General features: G+C 48.5%; 8 protein-coding genes across 8 annotated transcripts, besides 1 other annotated feature; 3 read left to right on the top strand and 5 right to left on the bottom strand.

Moving 5' to 3' along the window:
- Window positions 1-344: 344 nt before the first annotated feature.
- ACLA_051110 (RWD domain-containing protein) lies at window positions 345-1,131 on the top strand (the record flags this gene model as incomplete). Its single annotated transcript, XM_001272064.1, has 2 exons — window positions 345-411; window positions 491-1,131. The coding sequence occupies 2 exons, from the start codon at window positions 345-347 to the stop codon at window positions 1,129-1,131; spliced, it is 708 nt and encodes a 235-aa protein (XP_001272065.1).
- Window positions 1,132-1,838: 707 nt separating this feature from the next.
- On the bottom strand, window positions 1,839-2,821 carry ACLA_051100 (LYR motif-containing protein; the record flags this gene model as incomplete). Its single annotated transcript, XM_001272063.1, has 3 exons — window positions 1,839-2,471; window positions 2,536-2,711; window positions 2,773-2,821. 3 exons carry the CDS (start codon window positions 2,819-2,821, stop codon window positions 1,839-1,841), a joined length of 858 nt encoding a protein of 285 aa, XP_001272064.1.
- Window positions 2,822-3,402: 581 nt separating this feature from the next.
- ACLA_051090 (E2 ubiquitin-conjugating protein MMS2) lies at window positions 3,403-4,059 on the bottom strand (the record flags this gene model as incomplete). Its single annotated transcript, XM_001272062.1, has 5 exons — window positions 3,403-3,463; window positions 3,513-3,601; window positions 3,660-3,785; window positions 3,849-3,928; window positions 3,987-4,059. The coding sequence occupies 5 exons, from the start codon at window positions 4,057-4,059 to the stop codon at window positions 3,403-3,405; spliced, it is 429 nt and encodes a 142-aa protein (XP_001272063.1).
- A 540-nt stretch (window positions 4,060-4,599) lies between these two features.
- On the top strand, window positions 4,600-10,090 carry ACLA_051080 (putative endosomal peripheral membrane protein (Mon2); the record flags this gene model as incomplete). Its single annotated transcript, XM_001272061.1, has 6 exons — window positions 4,600-4,677; window positions 4,735-4,805; window positions 4,868-5,043; window positions 5,092-5,298; window positions 5,353-5,434; window positions 5,479-10,090. 6 exons carry the CDS (start codon window positions 4,600-4,602, stop codon window positions 10,088-10,090), a joined length of 5,226 nt encoding a protein of 1,741 aa, XP_001272062.1.
- Window positions 10,091-10,432: 342 nt separating this feature from the next.
- ACLA_051070 (vacuolar protein sorting-associated protein 26) lies at window positions 10,433-12,214 on the bottom strand (the record flags this gene model as incomplete). The annotated part of the gene is made up of 5 exons (XM_001272060.1): window positions 10,433-10,647; window positions 11,103-11,219; window positions 11,316-11,340; window positions 11,413-11,885; window positions 11,995-12,214. The coding sequence occupies 5 exons, from the start codon at window positions 12,212-12,214 to the stop codon at window positions 10,433-10,435; spliced, it is 1,050 nt and encodes a 349-aa protein (XP_001272061.1).
- Window positions 10,513-10,567: a microsatellite.
- A 2,937-nt stretch (window positions 12,215-15,151) lies between the features above and the next one.
- ACLA_051060 (gluconokinase) lies at window positions 15,152-15,934 on the top strand (the record flags this gene model as incomplete). Its single annotated transcript, XM_001272059.1, has 2 exons — window positions 15,152-15,397; window positions 15,482-15,934. The coding sequence occupies 2 exons, from the start codon at window positions 15,152-15,154 to the stop codon at window positions 15,932-15,934; spliced, it is 699 nt and encodes a 232-aa protein (XP_001272060.1).
- A 780-nt stretch (window positions 15,935-16,714) lies between these two features.
- On the bottom strand, window positions 16,715-19,337 carry ACLA_051050 (uncharacterized protein; the record flags this gene model as incomplete). The annotated part of the gene is made up of 3 exons (XM_001272058.1): window positions 16,715-17,414; window positions 17,478-19,128; window positions 19,202-19,337. 3 exons carry the CDS (start codon window positions 19,335-19,337, stop codon window positions 16,715-16,717), a joined length of 2,487 nt encoding a protein of 828 aa, XP_001272059.1.
- Window positions 19,338-19,640: 303 nt separating this feature from the next.
- ACLA_051040 (putative 2-oxo acid dehydrogenases acyltransferase) lies at window positions 19,641-21,248 on the bottom strand (the record flags this gene model as incomplete). The annotated part of the gene is made up of 4 exons (XM_001272057.1): window positions 19,641-20,717; window positions 20,779-20,850; window positions 20,906-21,009; window positions 21,077-21,248. 4 exons carry the CDS (start codon window positions 21,246-21,248, stop codon window positions 19,641-19,643), a joined length of 1,425 nt encoding a protein of 474 aa, XP_001272058.1.
- Window positions 21,249-21,764: the final 516 nt, after the last annotated feature.

Below are 21,764 nucleotides of genomic sequence, written 5' to 3'. Positions count from 1 at the left end.
AGATGATCAGCCCGGTTTTCTAGAAACTGGGATCTTCCTGGTTCTATCAAGCAGGTGGAGTAGCATTGAAATTCCCTCTTTTGGATCAAATAATTTTGGTTGTCTTCTTATCTGTTTGCTTGGTTTGCATGCGGGACCGCAAGTTCGTCTATGGGCATGCCTGTGCGCTCAAAGGTCGAAAACATCAGTGAGGGATACGTCTTGTAAGCTTAAAGCTTCGATTATATACACCGTCATTCAATTTAACCAGTTATTGCGATCAGAACTAGCATCGGTGATCGTGCCTTCGGTTTTTACAGTGCATTAGGATTACCTCTCCATACAGGCGGCACAGTTCAAGCAACATGGGTCGCGAAGAACAGATTGAGGAGCGCGAAGTACTTGATTCGATTTTCCCCGATGAAATCACAGGTTAGGCCCTTTGATCTTTATTTTGCGCGATCGCATTACTAGTGGGACTCGTCCGCTGACGATGGTATCTTGTTCTCAGACGTATCCGACACCTCATACCGGATATCAATCACATTGGACACACCCGAGAATGATGTGCAAGAGGAGGACGCTGAGCAACCTGTCCTGATCCTTCAGGTATCATACCCGCCAGAATACCCAGATGTTGCTCCAGATCTAGATATCTCGGCCCCGCCGAATGCGCCCAAACACCCCCGCCTCGACATCCAGGAAGACCGTGAACGACTGCTTGAAGCTCTGCAGCCGACTATCGAGGAGAATTTAGGCATGGCAATGGTTTTTACTCTGGTCAGTACGCTCAAGGACAGCGCTGAGCTACTCATGTCAGAGCGTGCGAACGCTGTTCAGGCTGAGAAAGAGATGGAAGCTGCCAAAGCGGAAGAGGAGGAGAACCGAAAGTTCCAGGGCACGGCTGTGACACCGCAGACTTTCATGGAGTGGCGGGAGAAATTCAGGAAAGAAATGGAGGGGCGGGAGCAGAAGGAGCGAGAAGAGAAAGAGGCGGAGGAAAAGAAATTCAAAAAGATAACGGCCAAAGAAGAGAAGAAGCTGACTGGCAGACAATTATGGGAGAGAGGTTTGGCCGGGAAAGTTGACTATGACGAGGATGATGAGGATGCTATTCCAGCTGCTGTGGAGAAGATGAAAATTGCTGCATAAACAAGCGTTTCGATTTTATCTATGAGATTCCACATCCTAAACTTTCCACAGCGCTGTTATGAATTGGATGAGTCTCAGACCAATAGATATCTGTACATATTCAGAAGAAAATACATTTGCTTGGGTGCGCCGAAAGCCAATTGGTTTGCACTTTTATTAACCTTCTGAAGTCTGGAGAGTCATGAAAGGTGTATGCCGCTCGTTACTCGCCCAGTTCACCTGTTATGCTCGAGGCTGAGCAAAATAGCTGAAACATCCAGTTGATGTATGAACATACAAGCCAATTATTCTGCGAATTCTGCAATAATGGCTGATTCCGCAGGAGTAACCAGTCTACCGGAGCTGACACCTTTTTGAGCTTGAGGTGCAGCGAAATCATGTTCGACACAGATGAAACGATCAGTCAAAGGTGGAAAACGAGCGTGTACCAGGCCTCCCCTGCAATATGAGTCGGCTGTGTCCAAAGTCATCATCTGCACGGCTTTCTACCATTCAGGGGATGTTGAGGGACGCTCATAGGTAGGTTTCCCGGATAACAGGATGGACGTCGGTTGACCTCCTGGCAAACGAGTTGAGAGATAGATCTCTCGTATCGACAGGCCTTTTGTTCAGGGGCAACATTGAACAAATAATTTGCTCAATATTGCAATACGACCCGTAAGAACATTGCTATCGGGGTCAAAGAGATGTCCCCTTGGTGTCAACCTTCATGTTTGAACCGATCTCTGCTGCTCCTCTTCTGCGGCCAATTTGCGTTCAGCAAGTACAACTTGCCACATTGCCTCTGCAAGTTCCATGTTCTTTTTGTCTGATTCGTGAATGTTCATGTTCACTTCATCCAAGGCATTCTTCACCTCCTGAGTCCATGTCTCCGTTTCGGGCCGGCCAAGAGTCAATTGATCCCAGTGATCCTCATCTTTGGCAAATAGCAGATCCAATCCTAACCTTTCACGGCGCTCAATACGACGCCATCGTTTATCGAGTTTCGTACGAATGACTCCACTTAGATTCTTAGGCTGGGGCTTTTTGATGCGGAGGAATGGAACTCCACGAGCGCTGACAAGAACAGGTATATGACGTTTCCCATTCACTTCCGGTCGAGGCCGGGAGAGAATAGGGGTGGCATCTGGGTGCTTTCGGGCAGTCATCTCCTGAAATTGTTTTGATTCTTCCCTTCTTTGCGTTTTCTTGGACAAAACCTTCGGAGCACACGCGGCCGTCAGTCTGCTATGTTCTGCAACCATTTGCTTCTTAACTGATTGGCTCTCCGATAAGAGTTTCGTAATGCGATGTGCATCCTGAGTATTGCCATGAGACGCCGAATGCAATAGATCTAAAGCCTGGTAAAATAGACCACCAGACCATTAGCATTCGCATGAACCACATACGGGATGGGGCAAGTACCTCATATCCGGCTTTCAGGGCATTTATCGTTTGCGAAGGACTCTGAATATTTTTGTATTTTTGGAATTTCTGTTGTAACAGCGACCTGGTGGACCGAAGCTCTGAGAATTTTTCTGGTAATCTGCTACATTGTCGAAGGAGTGCTCGATAAAGTGCCAGACCTAGCAGAAGATGGACTATTTAGTGAAAATCACGATATGGGCCGCAATATCTGACGGAATACTTGATCAAACTTACAAGCAAACCTATGAGTACTCGACTGCTTCGGAACAATGATTCGATGCATATCTTGATATGTCTGCTTCCAACAGGGTGTACCAAGCTCCTTGATCGTTTCCTTCTCAAGGTTCCAGACCATGCAGCATACAGAAATATCACGTGATGATAACGGCTTCATAATCTGGAGATCGTCGGATGCTCCGGTGTTTGTACAGTTTCTTTAGATAGTACGAGGCAAATGTTTGGACTTTCGCATTGCTCTATTCGAGCTTGCTTGCACTATTGATTGAAACGGCTGGTCTCGACCGATCATCTGCTCACAATTCCGGATCTGCACCCAATGCCAGAGCCTGATTACCACTACACAGGCAACTGATCCAAAGGACAGATATTGACTTGACAGGAGATACACCCATCGACGCAGCATGTTTCTAAACCAGCCCGCCAATATAAGCTAGTAAACGCTAAGTTGCTATCAAATATATTGTTTGGAAATGGGTAGACTCTGAACGAAGCTACGCCAATGCCTGTCGTTATGCAATGACTATACACGCTCTAAAACCCAATGTAGCAAGGAAATAAACCTAACATGAAGACAGACCTGTTACTCCGATGTTCAATTTCCGATCCATGTACAATGCATTAGACTCAGAAGTTGGTTCCTTCCGGGGGTTGAGGGAGCTTCTTGTGTTGTGGCAAGGCCATGTATCTAAATGACTGAATGTTAGCCTCGTTCTAGAGAATTAATAGAGGAATACAATACTTGCCTTCGGATCTCAAGGAGAATGGTCTCCATAGTGTACTCGCGCTTCCACTGAGCCAGGCAGGGCAGCTTGGCGGGATCGACCTGTGCGAGAATAAGACGGTGTCATCTCAATATTGACAAAAAGAGCCAAAACTCATACCTTGCCGGTCTTCTGGTCCACACATGGGATATTGACTCGGGAGATAAACTGGATGGTTGGGGGGTTATCAGGGTAGTCGGGACCGCAATGGATTTGGACACTGTATATCCGGTTCTCATGGACGCTCTGTTATAGTTCCATGTCAGCCGGTCGTATGGTTTGACCAGTCGATCTGAAGAGAATACTGACATGAGGGGGCCCCAGAATGGTCCCATTCCAATTGCTCATCATCATATCCTCACCATCTGCCAAACCATACGAACATGCCTCTGAACAGCACAATTATTAGCGGGGTGGTGCGTCATCATCGACTGGTCGCATGCTCACCTGCTCCTAAGCCTTTCTCTCCCTTCTCGAGCTCCTCGAGAAGCCTAAAGTTTCTAGGAACCTTTGCCGACATCCTGAAAGCTCTATACGACCAGAGAAAATCAGGTTGTGTGCTGGAAGAAGCAGTGGTGGGATTGAAATTATTCGGTCTTATCGCAGAGCAAGGAAGAGGGGCACTTTTGGGCTGTACTACTGCCTTGGGTTAGCCTGAGTGCCTGAGGAGTCCCAGTCTTGACTTTCTAAGCATCACCTCACGTGACGATAAGAATAGCTACTTCTATCACGTGGGGCGCCTATCTCCACTGTTATCTTGGCATTCCCGGGAGAAGCCACCTACTTTGGGAATATCATTGCAGTGATGGCTGCATTGTTTTGGCTCAAGCTCTAGATCGCTTTGGTTGTTTTGCACTATTGTGGCTTCAGATCTATGCGTGTCATGGTAGGCTTATATGCTGAGTCTCATTTCTGGCCGACATCATCATAATCAGTTTTCAAATCTTCGGAAGATATATGCAGTTACACCTTCTACAGCCTGATTGCTAGTTACCCGTCTAGGAGACTTTCCTCGAACTGGTGGCATCGGACATGTTATGGCCTGACGCCCTAGTTGGAAATGTCCTCACAGTTTCTGCAGACGGAGCTTCTGAATCTCATTCAGGAGTCCAGGAGAAAGAATTCAGACCTGCGAAATGTTTGTATTCCGTTGGCGAAGGAAGCTCAGAATACAGGAGACTGACTGAAGGCCTAGGCCGCTGAGGAATCCCTTAATGACTTAAAGGCATTGCCTTCGACTTCGGAGGCACAAATCTCAGCCGGTGGGTGTCTCGCGATATCATTATCCTTCTTTTCGTGCTGCTTGGAGGATTTACTGAACCCCTAAGAGACCTCGTGCGCAAACCTAAGTTTGTCGATCCATTTATTCTAGCCTGCCATAGTCGACATGCAAAGCTTTCTGGAATTGGGGTTGTCTGCTTGCAGAGACTCGTGGCCTCCCGTTCATTGCCGTCCAGCAGATTGAAAGATGTGCTGGGAGGACTGAGAGAAACGACTAGTTTGAGTACGTAAACTTGACTGGCCAGATGGGAATTCTCTAACCGCCTCCAAGATTTGGATGTTCAACTCAAGATCCTGCAGTCTCTGCCTTCACTTTTACAGCATTATTCCAATGACTTGGGTGGTGAGCTGCTTGCGAGTACATTGGAGATATGTGCCACACTGCAGGCAAGCAAAACGTTGGCTGTTTCGAGCACGGCAGCGGCCACACTACAGCAACTCGTAGTTTCGACATTTGAACGAGTCGCCGACGAGGACAGTAAGTACCTTCCCATTGACTGACTCAGTCGTCGTGATTCTGACATGTCCCCAGAAACCCTTGACGAGTCTAAGCCACGAGTCGCAGTAAAGATTGAAGGAAGCTCCGTAAATATCGGTCTATCTGCATACGATGCGTTGCGAGTAAGCAGAATCCTGGTTTGGAGGCGTTCGTAATTAGCTTACATTCTTTGAAGGTCCTGGATGATTTGTGTCGGCTCGTAGATGGCGAACAACTCCAATTCCTGCATATCAAGTCACTTTCGCAAACATTCACCTTGGAGCTGATTGAAAGCGTTCTGATCAACAGCGGCCGCCTGTTTATCGGCCATCCAGAGCTTACCCATATCTTGCGAACCCGGCTAATGCCTATGACCGTAAGATACCTATCTGAGAGGCACACTTTTGCGCTCACAGTGCGAGTCGCGCGCATACTTCTTATCCTACTCAAGCGGCACATGTCTCTATTGACAGCGGAGTGCGAAATGGCTCTTGGGCTGCTAACCCATCTTCTTGAGCCTGATGGAACTTCGCCATGGAAAAGAGTTCTCTGTATGGAGATCTTTAGAGGGCTCTACGCTGAGCCAGGCTTGGTCAGACTGGTTTACTCCTTGTATGATGGAGAAGACAGCAGAAAAAATATCCTAAAAGACCATATGGCTTCGCTCGTTCGCCTGGTCTCCGAGAGGCCGTCCTTGATCGGTGTTAGTAGCCGGTCAACAGTACCCATGCGAGCTGAACATTCACGGTCCATCACAGAAGAACAGATAACTCTCGAGGCCGGTGGGGTTGCGGGTGTCATTGGGGCGACGGGCCCGTCCCCCGAAACCAATGCGCCAGGAATCAGCATCCAGTGGAGTGTGATTCGCACGCCTTATATCGAATTGTTGGACAAGTCTGACCCGCCATCACCTCCGGAAACGTACATTTATAGCTTGGTTCTCAACTGCATCAGTACTTTTGCTGAGGGACTTGCAAAGTTCATCCTTCCCCTAACTGTCCCTGATATCAAACCAAAAAGGAGAAGTAGGATTGCAAGTCCAGATCAAAAGGCTGCTCCTACTACACCTATTCCGGCTCTCGAAAGGGCAGATTCTGGGAAGTCTCCCCAACGGTCGACCAGCAAGAAATCTACCGTGCCTTTGAATCCCCTGGGTCTAGAGTCGCACCCCCAGATATCTGCGATAAGGACCTGCGCCGGAATTATCGAAAATTGCTGGCCTGCTGTTCTCGCAACCTGCTCCACCTTTCTATACGCCTCATTAGACGAGGAATTTTATCATAACTTAGTCCGGTCTTTTCAGAAACTAACTCATGTTGCCGGTCTTTTGAGACTGTCTGTTCCGCGGGATGCCTTCCTGACGACTTTAGGAAAAGCTGCCATGCCAGCAGATATGGGCGGCGTCAAGCCTGTGGGGGCGTCCACTTTGTCTACCCCGGATCAAAGACCTACCCTGGATGAGAAAAGAAAAGGTAGCGCTGTATCCCTTGTTGGATCCCCATTCGCTACCGATGGGATAAACGCCAACGGAGAGGCCACCTTTTTGTCACTGAGTACAAGAAACCTCTTATGCCTCCGTGCTCTCCTGAATCTCGGAATTGCTCTTGGCTCGACTCTAGACCAGCCGGCCTGGTCAATTATACTTGGGACACTCCAGGATGCAGACTTACTCATTGGCATGGCTTCAAGCAAGCCACATACCTCCGCCACTAATGTAGGAGAGCCGTCAGTCGATGTACAAAAAGCTAACCTTGGGGCTGAGATCTCGGCCGTCCAAACAGCCTCTGCGAAAATGCTCGAGAGCACTGGGGACTATCCCACCGAGTCGTTCCAGAGTCTCCTGGTTGCTCTTCTTGATCTCTCTGGGGTGAATGCGGAAGTGGCTGAAGATAAATCGAGCGAGAAGGCGTCCGGAAACTCTGAAATCGCACAAACTCAGCGACACGTTGGTCGGACGCGCAGAACCAACCGCCTTGTGCCTCTTGTCGTAGAGAAGTCCAGAATGAAAGATGAAGACCTAAAATTTGTCCTTGGAAAAGCGAATGAGTTAACTGAGGCGAACCTTGAGAGATTTTCATCGCTGGCTGAAAGTGATCGTGATGCTTGGCAGTTTCTGACCGAGAGGTTGATTGCAATTGCAGCAAACCCGGATATCAATCAGAAACTTCGGCTCCGAGCAAATGGGTTGCTCAGCTACGCTATCTTCCAGACTATGAAGAACGGGGGCAATATCGATGACTCGATTCGGAATGCGCGCCATGTCAGAAATCTTGAAACTCTCAATACGCAGGTCAAGACACTATACAAGGCAAACGCTTGCGTGCCAGGATCACCTTCTTCATCTGTGGCCGAGATACATGAGCAAAGTTTGGAGACGTTGAAGAGTATTCTCGAGCAGTACGCAGAGACTTTTACGGATGGATGGGCGTTAGTCTTCAATCTGATCTCTAGCATTTTTGGAAACGGCGCAAATGGCGAAGGTAAGATACAAGCAACACCGAGGGAGCCTGGATCGCGCCTATCGGTGGGATCACCTCGCCTTGTTCGTGTGGCATACAGATCGCTTCAAGTGGTGGCCTCCGATTTTATTGCTTTACTGCCCCCGCCCTGCCGTTTGGATCTTGTGGACTCTCTTTCCCGGTTCGCTCAACAGCAGCAAGACTTTAATATATCGTTGACTACAACGTCATCCTTCTGGAATGTATCAGACTTTCTGCAAGGCCAAATCGAACGATTCTCCATTGAATCACATGTGGATTCCTCAGTCAGTGAAGAGACACTCTCAGCCCTGGCCAAAAGCGATGACCTTTCAGTCTCTCGGAACGCCCTATGGCTATTGCTCCTGCTGAGGATCGTAGACCTCACAAGGGACAGCAGGCTAGAAATCCGAAATTGTGCGGTTCACACGCTTTTGAGGATTTTTGACGCCTATGGGCAGCAACTGTCGCCGAAGGCATGGCGACTATGCCTTAATAGGGTCTTGTTCCGGATGATTGAAGAGATCGAAGCTGAACTTGCAATATTCCAAACAGCCAAAGATAACAAGGAGTTCGATGAGCTCAAATCATGGGTGGAAACAGCAGTAGTAATGATCAAGGGCTCATCCGATCTTATCACAACATTTTTTGAAGCTATTGTGAAGGATGATGAATTTGATCGTTCCTGGGAACGACTCGTGGGATTTTTCCACAAACTTGCCGGTTCCGGTATCTTGAGCATAAGCGAAGCTGTATTCTCAAGTTTCTCGAGCATTCTTCTTCGCGTCCAGTCCCCCAGTGACATAAGCAAGGAGGCGCTACGCTGTACGTGGTCGTTGTGGGTTAATGGCCATCCTGCCAACGGAGAGAACATGCTTGATCTGGAAACGCCTAATCAAGATGCAGCATCAGCATACTTGCAGGCGTTCCAGCAGCTCTATCGTCTTTACAAAGACGAGTTTGAAAGCAGTCAGATTGATAGCATCCTTGAGCATATGCGTCTTCTGGCTTGGAATTCTATCATTCCACGGTACTCTCCGGATATCGATCGTCCTTCAAGTCTTCAAGCAATGATCATCGACTGCATGAAACTTCTGTGTTCAGACAAACCCAAAGCACAGCCCAAAATACTTATTTGTCTTGCGGATTTCGTCGATTCTGCGTTGACAAAATGGTCCCCCGAGTCCGACCCAAGGCAGCCAACTTTTGTTGCCTTCTCAAAAAGCGCATTGGAGCTCCTGCGCTGGTATATAGCCGAGTATGGGATCAAAGAAGATATCTTCTCTAATGGTTCCTTGGCTTCGGCACTCGAGCACCTTGGAAACCCGATAGTACAGAGATATGAGTGGCCAGGCAAAGATCGGGATCCCAGTCTATGGCAACAATCGACAACAGCAGCATTGGATATCCTGAATGTGGCAGTCCCGTACGTCGAAAAGCACTACGATGAATCTGATCCGTCAGAGGTATCCCACTTCTGGAAATGTGTGGTGGATATTGCGAATGGCATTGTCTCAGCAAGAGGCTATTGGACACTCCCAGTATCAAGTACAAAGATCTACAGTGACGAATCCTTTGACATTGATGCCTTCCGCAAACTCAAGCTCATCATTATTCCCTCCCTCGGAGCATTAATCATCCCAGACAGTATTCGGCGTGACTTTGCGCGTACGGTTCTCCACTCCTCCTTTATATATCAACAGCAGCGTCTGGGCCGTCCTGTCAAGTATTCAGAGAATGAACCGCTGCAGGATCTATACGATATCAGGCCAGGGAGGACATTTGACCCTGCACCAACTCGGCGCGCGAGATTGGCGTATGTCCTAATTGACACACTGTTCGAGCTGGCAGCAGCTCCTCCACAGTCCACAATCTCACACAGCAACGACAGTTCTCAGCCTAAAAAAGCAAGCGGCGGCGATTCTGCAGCTGCTCGTATCTTGCTCTCACGCGCCATCTCCCCGTATCTCATCCTCCGCTGCGCCGTGTCCCTGAAAGCATACATTGCAGATCAGCCTCTCCGCGGACTGATGCCGCAGCCCACTCCTGCGCGCAAGGTGCTCCTGCATCTCCTGCGCGGGATGGTCAGCCTGCAGAGCGAACCCACTGCTATCCCTGACCCGCCGGTGATCAGGACCTTGGCTCTACCAGCGAAAGGATCGGACGTGGCAGGCAATGAGCATCACAAAAGGCATTTGGAATGGATATACCCCCTCGTCGTGAAAGCGGTGCAAGTAGCCGGAAAGGAAAAGGATGATGGGGAAGTTCTTCGGGCTCTCGGGGCAGTGTTGGACCAGCTCGGTAACCACGACTAACTTTCTAGGGGGGAGTATTTGGAGAATTTGCGCTCACCTGTAATCCCCTGCATTTCCTATTGCATAGACCAACTAGCATTTGGTACGGAATAGAGAGCTTTGTTTTACAAGTGCTATGGTACATAACCAAGAGACTACTTCGTAAACAATATTGGGATTCTGAGTGCGCAACCGCATTCATGACAAGATGGTTTATTGGTTTACATAAGACGTAAAGGTACAGATACAGAGTTCAGAGAGGGTATATGTACGTCGTAGGAGGAATGCCTAATTTGACAAGTGTGATAACGAGGACAAGAGAATCAAAACAAGTGTTCATGCGATAGAAGAGCAGCCTACGGCTTAGGCCGCAGGAGCCGAGACTGTCTGGCTGCGATAGGTCTCCCGTCCAGGCCCAGCCGTGGCTGAACCTTCCGGCAGTGGCTGCTGCTGTTGCTGCTGCAGGAGGAGCTGCTGCTGTTGGATCTGTTGCTGTTGAGCTATTTGGGGCGTTGCCGCAATCTCGGGAGCTTGACGGTAGAGTGTGATCTCGGATTGCTTGAAGTACCGACGGGCATCTAGACGCAAGTAGAGAATGGAGTCAGTACGCTGTGTAAACCGATGGAGAATGCAAAAATGGAGTGTTTTCAAAACAGAACGGGATGAAAACCGGGGGGTGGTGGGGCCGCCACGCGAAACCACATCCAAGAATGGTTTAGCGTGGGGGAATTTTGGGTGTCGGAAACAAATCTCAGGTCAGCCGGCCCGAATAGCCACCGTAAATGGTCCGAGGTGGGATCATAGGCCGATCGGCTATTGAACTGTCTCGAGTGGGATGTCGTGGGGTGTATTCTTTGTTAGGCAGGGGAAGGAATTCAGGTACTAATGCAGGCAGCAAACAAGGCTTTTGCACTGATAGTAGCTAGACTGTGGTCCATGGGGTCCATATCCATGGGCCCGGGGGCTGCGGGTTCTTGATGGAAGAAATGGGCATTCGCAATACACTTAGCCGCGTGCGCAAGGGTCTGCTTACCTTCGTCAATTAGCACCAGGCTCAGATAGTATCGTGTTGAGTATTTCTTGTTGACATCACGGAAAGTAGGGGTCAAGTCAAAACCTCCGAGGAACAAACGAATAGGGATGGTTTCGCCTGGTTATGGTCAGTAGCTATTCTCTCCCATTCTTCTACCGTCTTTCACTGGTAAGTGGGCGACGTGAAAGGACGGGGTGTGTAGTAGTAGCTTACCTCGCGAAGGAGAGCCATCCATGATCTGTCAGAAGGTCAATGTAAGCAAACATTCTTTGTATAAATGGATCACGGCAGACAGGTGTGGGCAACCGACCTCAAATCGCACCAACGTCTCGCTCTCATTATATTGGTTTGGGGGAGATCCCGTCGTTTCGCGTCGAATGATGGATAGCTCCATATGTTTGATCTTCAGCCGCACAAGCAGGAAATAGATCCGTCCGACGATGACATCCTTTAGGTGGTATTTCGATTTCGAGTATTCGAACTCGATATGCAAACAGTCTTCGATACCAACATCCATCTTGATTGGACTGTTGGTTTCCGGGGGCATGCGATACGAGTAAACCCAGAGGTCCTTCTCACGGATCACATCCGCCATCCGTCTCGAGACCGTCACACGGACAAAGTACCGCAACTTCACATTGATACCATTGTACGACTCGTACTGCTTCTCGACGTTCTTGAAGTTGAAAGGAAAGGTTTGCGGGTGTAGTAACTCTCCGGGGGCTGCAAGTTCCTGCACCAGTGATAGAAATTCGTAGTGGTTGCCTCGGTCGTAGAACATCTCTGATCAGACGATATTCGGTCAGTTTGGGGTGTAACCAGCCATGCAGCGCGCGCACAATGCCATAGGCAAAACACCACGGCCAGTAGGAGGCGACAGGCTTTCGCATACCGATAGTGCCAATAAACTGCACCTTGATGCCTGTGTGCTCTAACCGCTTCCCATCCTTAGGTCTGACCGTGACCGCACCCTTGACCGACTCTCCGTCCATGTAGAGAGGGACTCGCTCACGGCGGCCCTTATCGAGTTTGACATCAACTGTCTGACGTTCATCGCTGTCCTCGAGGACGACGTCGATGTCGACCGGAGTGGAGAAGAATAGGGAAGTCATCGCAGGAGATAAGTGGTTTGGAAGGTGAACCAGGACGCAGGATGGGCTAAACTCGATTGGACCTCAGTGCACACGTCAAGCTCTTTCAATCAAATCGGATGATATTAAATAATGGCCCTGCCGCTGGGCTCCGCTCAAGCTTCGATCTGGGGATGTCAAGCTCAAGCACCAACGGCGATGCAACGACTGCCTGGCGGTTAGCTGGCATGTGGCGCTTATGTAATACATCCGCGTCATAGTTGGGCTACAAACAAACAACCAGACACCTTTTGTATAGAATGAATAACTCCTTAATTCTATTAATTGAGAAAGTGAGTTTGTTTGTGAGTAGCCTGCGACTTTTGTTCTTGTTATGCTGCTGTCATTCTCAGAGATTATATCTGAGGAGCATATTGCTGCTGAAGTGACAATATGTCTGTGTCTAGTTGATAAAATTAATCAAACACTTAAGATATGTTACTATGGCATAGAACAACTTCACATTCTCACTATAATTTAGAAAATTACACTGTGTCAAACATGTTGTATTGCAATTGTGTCTATATATCTAAGTTCGATTGAGATTGACAATATCAGATAAATCATGCCCTTGTGACTTTGAGCACTGCCCTGAACTAACCATTCATGTCTATTTTCCAGAAAGAATGGCGATGATCCTTGATGGATTCTTCCGCAAAAAAACCTCCTTTAATCTCGCCCTCTGGAGCGGCAGAAGTGCAGAGTCCAGCTGCCCTTTGACGCTATCATGTTTCGAGTATCGTCGAAGGATTGAAGAAGCGGACTTGGGCAGAAATCCGATGTCTCCTCGTCACAACACTTGAACGAGGCAGCTGGAAGTTCAATTCCGTAATCCTTTTCCAGAACCTGGACGTGCCGTGGAAAACTGACCCCTGCGAACTCACAATAAAGTTTGGATAAACGGAAAGTCGACTGACTTGTCAAACTTGCAGAATTCCCCAGCGAATTGTGTGCATGCATGTTGACGGGTTTCCCCGGATTGAGCCACGTCCCCCTGCAAGCCACAAGATCCAATATCAATCGCTTGAGCGGTGAGGATTGCAGATTATACGAGTCAACTGTTCCAATTTGATAGTTGACTGAATCCTAGAGAAAAGGCGGTCTACCGCGTAGCAGCTGGTTCACATTGAGGAGGGTGATAGGTGATAGATAGTCATCCTTGCTTGAAAGATGTTTGCCCACTACCATATGGTCGACTAGACGCCGAGGCTGGCTTGCAAAAGTACCTGTGCTTGCAGTATCACACCATTCTCAGCCTCTGTGCTCGAATCCCATTACTATTGTTGGCCCTGGCAGCCCAACCTTTGTCCACGAGATCAAACACTGGCAGATCGACATGAAGTCCAGTCATAGTTCAACACAGGGAAGCAAGCGACAAACTCAACAGTTGATCACCATTCATCAGTGATTTTTTTCTATGATCATTAGATAGATTGCCCCTTCCTTCCCTTTTATAGCCTTGTACGGAGTATAGGGAAACAGTTTCAGAAGGCCGAAAAAATGCGTGGGGGTGTTCGATGAGTAGACATAGAGACCCCCAAACCCCCCAATCCACCGACCCCCATGACTTTCGAGTTCAGAGACGGAAGCGGTCTTGATATAGTCAACGAAGATCATCCCATAGTGGCCCGCAGAAAACAGCCCATATTTGGCCTCGGGACCTGACCTTAATAATCCTAGGGATCTGAACCCTCCGTCCTTAATCTAATTGAGAGAGACGTATGAAATGAAAATAACAGAGAACCTGGACATCTCGCGTATGTGGAATATGTGACTCAATACCATATTGGGCATAGTGTGGGGGTTGCGGATGGATCTGTATTGTAATGCAGTATTATTGCCTGTACGCTGTATCAGACCCGGATCCCTGGTGCAAAAAGAGTGCCAGGAGAACTTTCTTCTGCGCTCGTGACATCATGGAATCATTCAGCTCGAGATGGGATGACATGCAAAATACGTACCTTTGACCTAGTCACCCGCAAAAGTACAAGGGCGTCTGTTTCAATATTGCAATTGATCCTAACAAGATCAACCAAACATTGTAATAATGTTTCCGATTTCCCAATGCTGAGTGTCGCTGTCTTTTGTTTCTTGGATATTGTCAGTCTGCTCCACAGTCAACATGCTGAGAAATGAGAATACGTACTATGGAGTACTGTCCGCTACTAACAAGATCGATCTCCCACTAATGACCAAACCGCCGGACCCCCTTTCTTCTCGAAACTGCCCGTCCCCCACTTGTCAAAAAGTACTAGGTACTCTGTAAGGTATTATTCACTGTTTTTCCCATCATTAGCCTTTCCCCACTCGGCTGTATTGCACTTTCAACCTGCACATTATTTGCCTCAGCGATGGAGTCGCATTTACTGCCTACTGGTCTTCCTGCCTGTATCTAGAATTTGTTCTACCTGTATCAATTACAGGCAGAATCCCTGTTACGTCTGCATGATGCTCAAGAATTGCGAATATTTTAAAAAGAAATTAATTATTTGAATCCCTCATCGGCGTCCGACAGGTTTCATACTTAAAGACTCTAAAGATCCGCTGCGCGCTGCCCTTTTTCCTCTGGTGAATATTTAGCCATTGATTTCCCTCGTCTCTTTTTCTTTCTCATACTCAAGAAATCTGCTGCATCGAAGATCTCTTCATCCTCTACTACAATTACCCAGCCTTGTGCATACCACTCCGGTCCAAGCTTCCCAGAGCGTCTCTTTATACTTCCTCCAACTACTTCTGCCATTGCTCTTGGTAGTAAACATTTCGGAAACCACACCTCACAAAGACGGGTTGAACCATCCGGCAACTCTCACCTTTTCCGTGTATCACTCCGGCGTCATACCCGTTGCACTGCGGCCAGTGCCATTGTGCTAGACTTTCTTCTTGTGATCCCACCGTCGATTTTCTCATCCTCCATCCGCCATGCTCTCCGCCGGGGAAAGGCCTCAGCCGCCTTTAAATGCCAAAGCGGCGGTAGATGCCTCCCGCACAGCAGTCACCAAATCCTCTCTGAGTCACCACAAAGCTGTCGCAATGCGGGCAGATACCTCCAAGGCAGAGGATATCCAGCATATCTGGATCGTTACTGGGCCCGCGGGCTGCGGGAAGAGTACCATAGGCAGGGCTCTTGAAAAGAAGCTGGGACTGCCGTTTCTGGAGGGAGACGATGTAAGTACAATCAGAAAATACCCCAAGGCTGGGGAAAAGTTGGAATTGTTGCATGAGAATTAAAATCAACAAAACCCCAAATAGTTTCACTCACAATCCAACCGCGAGAAAATGGGCAATGGCATCCCCTTGACAGACGAGGACCGCTGGGACTGGCTGATCTCGCTCCGCAAGGCCGCCATCGACGCCCTCTCCCCATCCCAAGCCAACAACTACCACCCTCCCTCGGGCGTCGTCGTCGCCTGCTCCGCCCTCAAGCAGAAATACCGCGATGTCATGCGCGTCGCCGCCTACGGCACCCCCTCTGTGCAGATCCACTTCGTCTACCTCAAGCTGGCCGAGGACGTCCTGATCCAGCGCGTCACGCAGCGCGAGTCCCACTACATGAAGAGCGGCATGGTTCAGTCGCAGCTGCAGGCCCTCGAGGAACCGCAGGGAGAGTGGGATGCGCTGACCGTCAACGCCGACGGCCCGCGCGAGCAGGTGCAGCAGGCGGTTCTCGACTTGGTGTCGCAGAAGCTGGCTGAGTACCAGTAGTGCATTTTTTCCCCCAGTGTTCTTTTGTCTCGGCTTTTGCGATTGGCGTTGGGTTCGTCCTTGCTCTTTGTCTCTCTGTCTGTTTTTCTCTCTACGACTGTTCTCCGGTTCCGGAGTTCATTACCGCACGGCATGCATGGATGGCCTGCGCCCCCTTCCGGTGTCTTTGGAGTTTTGCAGCTGACTACTCATGTTTCTGGGAAACATCATGATTTTGTCTTGACCGGACTTCGCATCATATCTGGGAGTTGTGTTCTTCATCTTTTTGACTGTCTGTCCGCTGTTGATGTTACAATATGTACATCCCAAATTCATGTATTAACGCGATGCTGATACCCTATCGAGAAGGGAAGATATAGGATTGCTTTCTGCTCCTTTCTACAATCTTCACTACTTTCTTCCATTGTTGTAGTTCGCAAGATAGTATATGACGTCATTGTCCTATGAGGCGGGTATACTCCCCCATCTATGAAGCACCTCGTATCAAAAGTGAGCCAATGTTTCGTTATCTGTATTTTTGTACTCTTTGAGCTACGTGACCATTGTCCCGATAAGATGCTCGATGAAACAACAGGTCATTCCTCTTGACTCTCTCTAACACGTTGTCCTGAGAGGGTTTCGATGTATGGGAAGTCAGGCAGAAGAGGAGAGGCAAAGCAGTTGATCAAACAGATAGTAGTAATGAAAGACAGGGAGACAAGAGACATGGCTTGCTGCGGATTCTCTATCATCTTCATCATCAAGCCCATTTCGACGACTGTGCCTCACGTTCTTCTTCCACTACTCGTTCTCCTCATGTCCAGCTCTTCCGCCATCTTCGTTGTTATCTCCACCGGATGCTTCCTCGCTGGGCTCTGCTAACTCCTCAGTAAACGGATTATAATGAAGTCTCCTGTTCTTGCAGAACATCATGACCCAGTTCTCAAACTCCAGCCTGCCATCATCGTCGTTCTTCAAATCAATCGGATCGTCTCTCGCGATGAGCTGTACCAGCCGGCAGCCAGGATCTGGATCAGTACAACGGGCTGCTATCTCAACAGTATATGATTTCGCATTTGGAGCAACACTAGGTGGATCAAGGCGATGAAAAACGTAGTAGAAGAGCTTCACTTTTGTCGAAAACGCGACAATGACCGGATAGCCCCAGCCACGAGATGGAGAATCTTCGCACGCTTGTAATACTAAAAGTTGACGTGCGATGAATTGTAGAGTCATCCTCCATTCTTCTGTCGTTTCGTCCCGTCCATGGCGCAAGAACAGATGGACAGAGAGCATCGTTAATTCTCGGTATCCAGGGGGTAGCAAACAGCGGTAAAGTTTATTTTGAATATCAGAAGTCAAGCTATAATGGTCGGGGTCACTTGAGCGTGTCATTAGATGGCTGAAATAACGTCTCCATTCAATTTCGAAAGTCTCAAGATTTGAGTGAGCTGGTGCCTTGAAGATCAGAGCATCATTGTCATTGAGTCTCGGTGACAGCCTGTTTCGAGATTTGTGTGAAATTAGATCTATGCATTCCTTATATATGTGCTATATTACTCACTGAGAAGAGGTTCTCTCTTTTCTCAAGAAAATTGGATCTTTGGCTGTCGCAACCGACATGTGAAGAGTCACATAGCTTATGATACTTAGTCTGGACGTATCCGTGACCCCGATGACAGGATTTAAAGTCATTCCACCTTCCTCTCGGCACCAGGGCCGGTCATTACGAAGCACTCTGAGCTCAGAATGAACCCGTGCCCCCGAACGAAGGTCTTCTAAGACAAAGACATTGGGCTCCACGCCACTTCCGACAACGGCATAGTCATCGTTCAGTTGGAGTTTGCGACGACTCAGCTCGTAGCAAAAAGCCGACGATTTTGCGAGAGTATGATAAGTCAGTACATCCGAGTATTCCATAATCGTAGACATTATCTCATTGGGAAACACAAGAGATTTTGTGCCCGCAAGTCGTTCAGTCGTAGCCGCATGGAGAAAGTGGTACATCAGGATAAAGTTGGGACAACCATCTATTTGTGGTTCATTCGATTCCTCCAGAGCAGTACCCTTCTTGGTTACTGGCTCGTCTGAATTTCTGATTTGGCTGGGCGTTTTGGGACTCGAACGAGGTGTTGTCATGATGTATGCTGTGGATGTGCCATAAGACTCAAACAGAGACATTATACGGGATCTTTTGACATATGGCTTGCCATCATGCCCCTTCTGCACATGAATAAAGATAACGTCCAAGACTGAAAACACTATAGCACGAAATTCTTTAAGTCCCTGATCGAGGCCGTAGTGGACTATGTTTACAATCGACGACTCCTCGACATCAGCCAAATCAAGTCTGGAAGTGAGATGGACAAGAATATTGTGGAACCAGAACGTGGGGCTCTTTGGTGCTGAGCCAGGCTCGACTCCAGGAAGATGACGTTCATGCAAGAAGAGTGGAAGGAGCCTTGACTGGGGCCTGTAGATCTTGGAGTCGGGAATCAGGAAATAGCCCTCTGATCGATAGTTGCTATTCAGAACGTCAGGGCATTCAAAGTACACTTCCCCCGCAGCTAACGAGAGTACGGCGAAGGCAAGCTCCCTGAAGACGAAACATTCAGGCTCCCAATTGTTCACAAGGCTCAGGTATTCTCTGCAGGTCCTGTAGCACGCGGTCAGCAAGAAATGTGCATGGGCTGGCAGCGTTTGTAAAGAAAGATCAAACAAGGATGCCATGCTTTTGCCGAAAGCTCGGTTCATCTTCGTGACAAAATCAACCCCTGGGATCAACTCTATTGTAAGGGCTTTGCGCATAGCTTTCCACTTGGGGTTGATGTTCGGTTGACAGAAGATATCCGCAATGACATCCTTGGGAGTGTAATCTTTGAGGGTCATGCGCTGGTTAACAAAAGTGAGCAAGGCACCCCAGTCGCCTGCGTGGGGCATCTTAGCTAGCTTGAAGTGAGCTCCTTCTTGAACAGTAAATATCTCTTGATCAAGGTCTATGATATAATTCCAAATGATCATGGAACCTCTGACCAGAGGACAAAGAAATTGAAGGGGAGCATATTGTAGCCGGTCATCGACATCCCGATAAGTCTTTGCACGTTGCTCGTTTGGGCTCATTGTATCAGGGAGGGAGTCGACATTGACAGTGAGAATGTGCTCTTCGAAGTACTGCGAGATACGTCCATATAGGCCTCTCATCCATTTCAGCCATTCTATGGAACACCATATCAGGAGACGCACAGGAAGATATTGAAAGAAGAAAACCCATTTTGCCAGTTATCTTACTGGAATATTCGCCGTAGTTTTCAGGGATCTGCTGCACAATAGCAACCCCAAGGCCCTCGGGGTAGCTGTCAAACTGATTGTAATAGGCGAAGTATCTGCCACGGCAGCGAACGAAGACGAGTCCACGTGTGCCCATCGTGATGACTGTGAGACACGCTAAGAAGAAGGGAGGAACGAGGAGAAACTTGAAGATTTCGTTGGGAAAGAGAGAGGAAGGAGGAGCTGGAAAATAGAGACTTGGAAAGTGAGTTGGAAAATATAAGGAGTATGCGGGGCTCAGGCGCCTACATACATCATGCATTTGACATCCACCCCTGCACTCTACCAAAGAAAAGCAAGAGAATGATCGCTATTGCATCAATATGTGACATCTATACAAGATTCAAGCGTTGTATACCACCTTTGTCTAGAGCTTAGAGGAATGAGATATGTATCTGCTCTACCTCATATTTAGGAGCATCAGCTCAGGTGATTCAATGAACTCGCGAATCATCGTGGCCATCCTTGCCATAGTTGCACCATCCACAACTCTATGGTCTGCGCTCCAGCTGAAATTCACGAGCTCACCTTTTGTGACCTGCCCGACGTCGTCAAAGACAGGTACCGTTCTTGATTTTCCAACTCCCAAGATGGCCACCTCAGTTGGTACAATCACTGGTCCTACATAGGTGCCGCCGATATTACCGATGTTGGAAACGGTAATGGTGCCACCACTGAGATCCGCAGGTGTGAGTTTTCCATCCTTTCCAAGCGCACTCAAGCGTGAGATTTCTGATGCAATCTCCAGAATTGTTCGATTTCCGACATCCTTGATATTTGGGACAATCAGTCCCTGCGGAGTATCCATCGCGACTCCAATGTTATGCTTGGGTCTCATGATAAGTTTCGGTTTTTCGGGGTTGCTCATATCGACTTTGGCATTGAGAAGTGGATATTCATTGAGCGCCAGGGACACCGCTTTGATGACAAATGAGAGGAAGGTGACTTTCTTGGGATCTCTAGGATCGCTGGCCAACTTCTTCCTCATGGCGGTAATATTGTTGATGTTGAGTTCATCCGCGTAGAGGAAATGTGGGACAGTGAGAGAACGGGTCATGGTCTTGAACATTTGCGATTGGATAGGCGTCAGGTTCACCGTTGTTTCCGTTTGCTGACTAGGTGTGATCGCAGACCGCGCTTCAGCTGCAGCATCACGACCGGCAACAAACCTGTGGACGTCCTCTTTGAGTACACGGCCATCCTTGCCAGTTCCACTGATATCTAGGATATTGATATTGAGTGTCTTCAACAGCCCACGTACCGCTGGGGTAGCGAGAGTGGCATACTTTGACCGTGGGGGCTCATTGACAGCTCCGATAGGATCCAACTTGGACGAGGATGATGGGGTAGATTCTGCCGATTGTTCCGAGGGAGTATCCGCGATTATAACAGAGGGTTGAACGGGCTCTGGGGTTGCCTCCGCAGCGTTATGCTCCTCTGGATATTTTCCATCTTCGACTTCTATTTCACAGAGTGCCTGGGGGTGAAATTTCCATTAGATGGATTGACCTAGTTACATGGGGTGGGAGTATACTGACCTTCCCTGTAGGGACAGTGTCATCTGCCTGGAAGTGAAGCTTCTTGACCACCCCTGCGTACCTCGAAGTAATCTGAACTCGTCAATAGTCGAACGGGGACAAATCAGGGGATCTAAGAGTGACTCACATCATCAACTGCTTTGTCGGATTGATATTGACATAATGGCTTCCATTCCTCAATGTGGGCGCCTTCCTCGACATACCACTGGATTATTTGGACCTCCGTGATCCCTGTATAGAAGACTCAGATAAGCAATTGCATGGCAAATAGAAGGCCGTGAAGAAAACATAGCCATACCCTCTCCTACATCCTTCAATATTTGAGATCTGACCCCCCACAGCGGCAAGGCAGCATGAAAGTTCCGCCTGAATGACGATGTTGTTGGGAATTGAGTGATGGGGAGTGTTCTTTGGGGTCGAGAGGACCGGAGAGCCCCCAGAAAGGGCCTATTGCAGCGCAAAAAGCTCATATTCGGTCACAAAGCAAGTGGATGAGGGAGGAAAGCAGGAGAAATATCCATCTGGGGGAAAATGACTGTGCGGCATCATGGCATAGTCAGTATTAGTAGGAGGAGGGCAGCAAAGGGTCTCTCCGCATTGTTGCTTCCTCCGCCGATGGTAGCCGAGAGCATCATCACCTTCACGTGATTTACTCCGCATTATCGTCGATTATCTCGGTCCGTCTATTCCTCCGGCCTCTCGCTCTCTCTCTCTATGGGTTTAAACAGTTATTACAGAGACTCAGAGTACTCAGTTTGTCCTGATAAGATAAACATGCTTGCCTTTTAGCTTCATCTTCCTCTGTACAAGGGTACCTAGCATGATAATTACAGGGGGGTTAAGATGCCTAAGTCCTGAAGGGTCTTTAAAAGCTGGATCCAAGAGCGCTGTAATCAAGTCCGTTACGTGAGTACTCAGCACCTACGAGTATCTGGTGGGAGCAAAAAACTTTCTTTCCTCTATTGCTGTTCTCCTGCCTGCCATTG

This window comes from Aspergillus clavatus, genomic scaffold (assembly GCF_000002715.2).
Source record: "Aspergillus clavatus NRRL 1 1099423829800 genomic scaffold, whole genome shotgun sequence".
NCBI lineage: Eukaryota > Fungi > Ascomycota > Eurotiomycetes > Eurotiales > Aspergillaceae > Aspergillus > Aspergillus clavatus.
The sequence above is the reverse complement of the archived record's forward strand: the minus strand, read 5'-3'. Positions and strand labels throughout refer to the sequence as shown.